General features: G+C 46.2%; 1 protein-coding gene across 1 annotated transcript; it reads left to right on the top strand.

The window, feature by feature from the left end:
* The first annotated feature begins 2,094 nt into the window (after positions 1 to 2,094).
* On the top strand, positions 2,095 to 3,060 carry LOC127048030 (olfactory receptor 52B2-like). The gene has a single exon (XM_050947173.1). The coding sequence runs from the start codon at positions 2,095 to 2,097 to the stop codon at positions 3,058 to 3,060; it is 966 nt and encodes a 321-aa protein (XP_050803130.1).
* The last annotated feature ends 3,414 nt before the right edge of the window (positions 3,061 to 6,474 follow it).

Consider the following 6,474-nt stretch of genomic DNA (forward strand, 5'->3'; position numbering starts at 1 on the left):
GTGGGCTCAGCTGAGGGAGCAGCAGGGTGGTGGGGCTCTGTATGCTGCATCTTTGCCCTGTCAACAGCCTTGCACCCGCACCCCCATCGTTGGACCTAGACTCCCCCACTCACCACTGGTAGGTGGCACCTGGGAAGCAGGGATCTGGCCAGCAGCAGGACCTGCCAGTACTGATGGGAGGAGAGAGAAAAAATACAAGACACTTTTTCTGTTTTTAGAAAAAGTTGGGACACCTGCAGGAGGGCTTAAATACGGGACTGTCCCTTTAAAAACGGGGCGTCTGGTCCCCCTACACCTACTGCAGCTGTAGTTCTCTGGAGCAGAGCTACCAGCTAGGACAGGCTTAAAATGCTGAGTCCGCGCAGCTGCACCGCTGTGATGCATTAGTGGAGATGCTCTGCGCTGATGGGGGAGAGCTCCCCGGTAGTGTAGTTAATCCTCCTCCCCGCGAGGCTGTAGCTATGTCGACACAGGGGGTCAGGTTGGTGTTTCTATGTCACACACGGGTGAGGATTTTTCACAACCCTGAGCAGTGCAGTTATCCTGATATATGTCTGTAGTGTGGACCAGAGCTTCACTGAGATTATCCCACATATTTAGGACCAAATCCTGAAAAAAAATTGCAACTTTACTCAGGTGAGTATTTTCATAAAAGTCAGTGGGAGTTTCTTGTGAATGAATTTACTCGTGGGTTTGAGTGTTGGTTGGGTCAAGGCCTCAGAGCCAGTAGGATCCAGCAGGAGGATTGTGAAGGAAAGAGGTTCTGCTCTCATCCTGTTACTAACTGGGAGTGACTCCTCAGTACTGAGTGTAAATTGGTGTAAGTGCCAGAAGAACCAGTCATCTGGCTGCTTTAGCTCACTTTCCAGTCACCGCTTGAGTCCAGGAACAACTCTAGCTAATGTGTAGAGCAGAGATTCTGCTGTGGACAGCAACACCAGGAGAGTGCATCCTGCTTCCCCTGGGGCCAGAATCATCCAAACCATCTTCCTTCTTCTGGAATGGAGATGTTATGACAGAGGGGCAGTACGTAACTTATTGTGGGTTACTGATGTGGTAAAATATTCGGCTGTGTGTGTGTGTGTTCTCTCTGTGTCCTGTCCCAGCTCTGTGCAGACAGTTGGCACAGCAGACCTCGAGTGAAACACCGAATGACCACAAGAACCGTTTAGGTACGAAGGCACCCAGCCAGGTTTATTGTCAATGAAGCACGGCACCAATATCCCTCAGACTATACATGAACACTAATACATGTGAGCCCATTAGAATGAACCAGCTTAGTGAACAGTGGGACTTTCCATTCCTCCCTAGGCTACACAGAGACACTCCTTTTGAGGCTCCATTTCACACATCAATACAAACAAGTCACATACTGACACTCTAACATAGTTAATTCACACTCTCTGATGTAGCTGGTTACCACCCATCACCTCCTACACTTGATCATATCTTTAGGATGGGTCACCATGTTCTGGTTATCTGTAGGGAAAGGTTGGTATGGCGATGTTCTGGTATCACCCTTCTGAAAAGTGTTTACGTGAGTGCTCTGTGCCCAGCACCTCTTAGAAATGTGTAAAAGTAGCAAAGAATCCTGTGGCACCTTATAGACTAACAGATGGCAACGTACCGTCTGTTAGTCTGTTAGTCTATAAGGTGCCACAGGATTCTTTGCTGCTTTTACAGATCCAGACTAACACGGCTACCCCTCTGATACAAGAAATGTGTGGTTTTCAAATATCAGCCCTGTGCTTGCCAGATTCTGTGAGCAGGACCTGCCTCTAGCTCACAGCCTAATTTTGCTTTATATCAACAAGGCTTTGACCGTTACTTTAGCCCAGGCCTCAAGCCTCATACTAGGCCTCTAATACAAGGGTTTATGTCTCAGGCTCTCTTCCTACTACAGTACCGCAGTATGAGAGTGTTACTGGATTTACCGTCACACATGACAGGCAGTTGTCTCACAATGAAGTTTTTGATGGTATCTCTGATTCTCTCAACAAATGCAGTCCAGTCCTAGCTGACACTCGATTCTCACTGATTTTCTCTTTTGCTGTTAGTTACTGGAAACTGAATAGAAGATCCATGTGATGGTAAATGATGCCAGCTGACAATCACACTGTTTTTTACCCTGTAACTTACATCCTGACCGGCATCCCAGGTACAGAGGAGTCTCATTTCTGGATCACCATCCCCTTCTGTCTTATTTACGCTGCGTCACCTTTTGGGAACTCTCTCCTACTATTCATCATACTAACAGAACAAAGCCTCCATGAGCCCATGTATCTATTCGTGTCCATGCTGGCCGCTGCTGATCTGATGTTATCTACCACTACAGTGGCCAAGATGCTGGCTGTATTCTGGTTTAGGGCGGGGGAAATTTCTTTTGCTGCCTGTCTGACCCAGATGTTTTTCATACATGTCAGTTTTATTGCCGAGTCGGCCATCCTACTGGCCATGGCGTTTGATCGGTACGTTGCCATCTGCGACCCCCTGAAATACACTGCAGTGCTAACCAAGTCTGTGATTGGGAAGATGGGGCTGGTAGTTGTCACAAGAAGTTTCTGTATCATTTTACCTCTCATCATTCTCATGAAACAGCTGAATTTCTGCAGAACCAACCTCCTGCCTCACACCTATTATGAGCATATGATCATAGCCCGGCTGGCCTGCGACGACATCACAGTCCACGTCTGGTATGGTGTAGCTGTGGCTCTTTTAGTAATTGGTTCAGATATTGTGCTCATTGCTGTATCATATGGGTTGATCCTCAGGGCCGTCTTCCTGCTCCCCTCCAAGGACGCCCGGCTCAAGGCTCTCCGCACCTGCGGCTCCCATGTCTGTGTCATACTGATGTTCTACGTGCCAGCCGTTTTCTCCTCTTTAACACACCAGTTTGGGCACATCATCCCAGGTTATAATGTCAACCTATTGGCCAACCTCTATGTGCTCATTCCTCCCATGTTAAACCCCATCGTTTATGGGGTGACAACAAAAGAGATCCTGAAACGGGTGATCAATGTCTTTTATCGATGCTGGAGCAGAAGCTCGGTGCCGAGCTAAAGAAGCAACACAAAATGCTTTGGGACTTGAAAATTAAAGCCTGGTTTTCACTGGAACTCTAGGGGTGTTTTTACTATGTACTTACACTGTGTAAGCTCGAAAACTGTTCTCTCTCATCAACAGCATTTGGGTCCAATGAAAGCTCTTTACTCCCCCACTTTGTCTCTCTAATATCCTGCGACTAACATGGTACAACAACACTGCACACTGCCACAGAAGGCAGCCAGACCAAGTGAGACTTGTTTTAAATTGAAGACAAATAGCAAGACAAGAAAGAACAAAGGTAAACATCAGCATGAGAGAGAGCACAGTGTGTGCATCTCCTGTCTGACAAACTGCAGCTGAGCTGGACTCGGAATGGAAACAGAGAGCAGCAGCTAAGGGAGCTATGCCATAGGCCAGTGGGAAGTACACTGAGCTGCACACTGAAAGAGAGGAGCTCTAGTGTTGGTTCTGCCACCAACCTGCTGTGTCAGAGGGAGAATAGAATCGTGTGTGTGTGATTAGCTGTTTCTTATCTCTTGCTAAAGGAATGTTTTGCCGCTGAGGATAACATGCCGACTCCTTCTGGGGCTTGGAGGCTTGTTTGACCTCCTGCTAACATCAAACAAAGTCCAGCAGAAATGCTGTGGGAATCTTTTTTCCTTTATTCTCACCTTCCATTCCTGCAGCTGTTGAGAAGAAATGTCTCATAAGAACATAAGAACAGTATATACGGGTCAGGCCAAAGGTCCAGCTAGCCCAGTGTCCTGTTTTCCAACATGGCCAGTGCCAGGTGCTTAGGTGGGGTAAACAGAACAGGACAAACATCAAGTGATCCATCCCCTCTCAGCCCATCCTGGGTTTTGGTGGTCTGCTGGGTTTTGTGACACCAACAGCAAGGGCTTGCATCCCCAACCATCTTGGCTTATTGTCATTGATGGACCTATCCCCCATTAACTTATCTAACTCTTTTTTTAATCCTTTGGCCATCACAACATCCCCTGGCAATGAATTCCACAGGTTAACTCTGTGCTTCATGAAAAAAAATTACTTTCTCTTGTTTTTATTAAATATACTGCTTCTTTACTTTGTCAGGTAACCCTTGGCTTTTGCATTGTGTACATAAGTAAATAACATGATTTTATAGACCTCTGTCATATCCTCCCTTAACTGTCTCTTTTCTAAGATGAACAATCCAAGTCTTTTTAGCCTCTCCTCACATGGAAACCATTCTATACCCTTAATTATTTTTGTTGCCGTTTTCTGAACCTTTACAAGTTACACAATATCTTTTTTGAGATGCGGCTACTACAACTGGACACACTACTGAAGATGTGGGTGTACCATGGATTTATACACTGGCAATATGACATTTTCTCTCCATTTTCTAATGATTCTTAACAGTCTATTAGCCTTTTTGATCACAGCTGTGCCTAGAGCAGAAGTTATCAGAGAACTGTCCACGGTGGCTCTACGATCTCTTTATTGAGTGGCAATAGCTAATTTAGACCCCATCCTTATATATGTGAAATTAGGATTATTTTTTTCCAGTGCGCATCATTTTGCACTTATCAATGCTGAATTTCACCTGCCATTTTGTTGCCCAGTCATCCAGTTTTGTGAGATCCCTTTGTAACTTTTCTCAGTCAACTTTGGATTTAACTATCTTGAATAATTTTGTATCCTTGCAAACTTTGCTACTTCACTGTTCACTCCCTTTTCTGGATCATTAAGGAATGTGTTGAACAGCACTGGTCCCACTATAGATCCGGGGGGGGAGGGGGATCCTGCTGTTTACCTTACTCTCTTGTGAAAATGGACCATTTATTCCTATGCTTTATTTTGAAGATTAGGGTTGGAAGAGACCTCAGGAGGTCATCTAATCCAACCACCTGCTCAAAGCAGGACCAACCCCAACTAAATCATCCCAGCCAGGGCTTTGTCAAGACGAGCCTTAAAAACCTCTAAGGATAGCGATTTTACCACCTCCACAGGTAACCCATTCCAGTGCTTCACCACCCTCCTAGTGAAATAGTTTTTCCTAATGTACAACCTAGACTTCTCCCACTTCAACTTGAGACCATTGCTCCTTGTTCTCTCATCTGTCATCACTGAGAACAGCCGAGCTCCATCCTCTTTGGAACCCCCTTTCAGATAGCTGAAGGCTGCTATCAATCCCCCCTCATTCTTCTCTTCTGCAAACAAAACAAGCCCAGTTCCCTTAGCTTCTCCTCGTAAATCATGTGCTCCACCCCCTAATCATTTCTCTTGCTCTCTACTTGACTCTATCCAATTTGCCCACATCTGTTCTGTAGTGGGGGGCCCAAAATTGGACCCATTTCTCCAGATGTGTTCTTTCCAGTGCCGAATAGAGGAGAATAATCACTTCCCTCGATCTGCTAGCAATGCTTCTACGAATGCAGACCAATGTGCTGTTATCCTTCTTGGAAACAAGGGCGCACTGTGGACTCATATCCAGCTTCTCATCCACTGTAATCCCCAGGTCCTTTTCTGCAGAACTGCTGCTTAGCCAGTCGGTCCCCAGCCTGTAGAAATGCCTGGGAATCTTCCATTCTAAGGGAAGGACTCTGCACGTGTCCTTGTTGAACCTCATCAGATTTCTTTTGGCCCAATCCTCTAATTTGTCTAGGTCACTCTGGACCCTACCTCTACCCTCCACCGTATCTACCTCTCCCCCCAGCTTAATGCTATCTGCAAACTTACTGAGGGTGCAATCCATTCCATCATCCAGATCATTAATGAAAATATTTAACAAAACTGGCCCCAGGACGAACCCCTGGGGCACTCCACTTGATACCAGCTGCCAGCTAGACATTGAGCCGTTGATCTCTACCCATTGAGCCTGACGATCTAGCCAGCTTTCTATCCACCTTATAGTCCATTCATCCAGCCCGTATTTCTTTCACTTGGTGGGAAGAACACTGTGGGAGACCATATCAAAAGCTTTTCTAAAGTCAAGATATCTAGAGCCACTAGCCGTCACCTACAGACCCCAACTAAAACCCTCCAGCGCATCATCAAGGATCTGCAACCTGTCCTGAAGGACGATCCCTTAATCTCACAGACCTTGGGAGACAGGCCAGTCCTCACTTACAGACAGCCCCGCAACATGAAGCAAATATTCACCAGCAACTACACCCCACAGATCAAAAACACTAATCCAGGAACCAAACCCTGCAAGAAACCCCGGTGCCAACTCTGTCTGCATATCTATTCAAAGGACACCATCCTAGGACCTAACCACATCAACCACAACATCAGGGGCTCGTTCACCTGCACATCTACCAATGTGATATGTGCCATCATGCGCCAGCAATGCCCTTCTGCCATGTACATTGGACAAACCAGACAGTCTCTACACAAAAGAATAAATGGACACAAATCTGACCTCAGGAATTACAACATTCAAAA

This window comes from Gopherus flavomarginatus, chromosome 1 (assembly GCF_025201925.1).
Source record: "Gopherus flavomarginatus isolate rGopFla2 chromosome 1, rGopFla2.mat.asm, whole genome shotgun sequence".
NCBI classification, from domain to species: domain Eukaryota; kingdom Metazoa; phylum Chordata; order Testudines; family Testudinidae; genus Gopherus; species Gopherus flavomarginatus.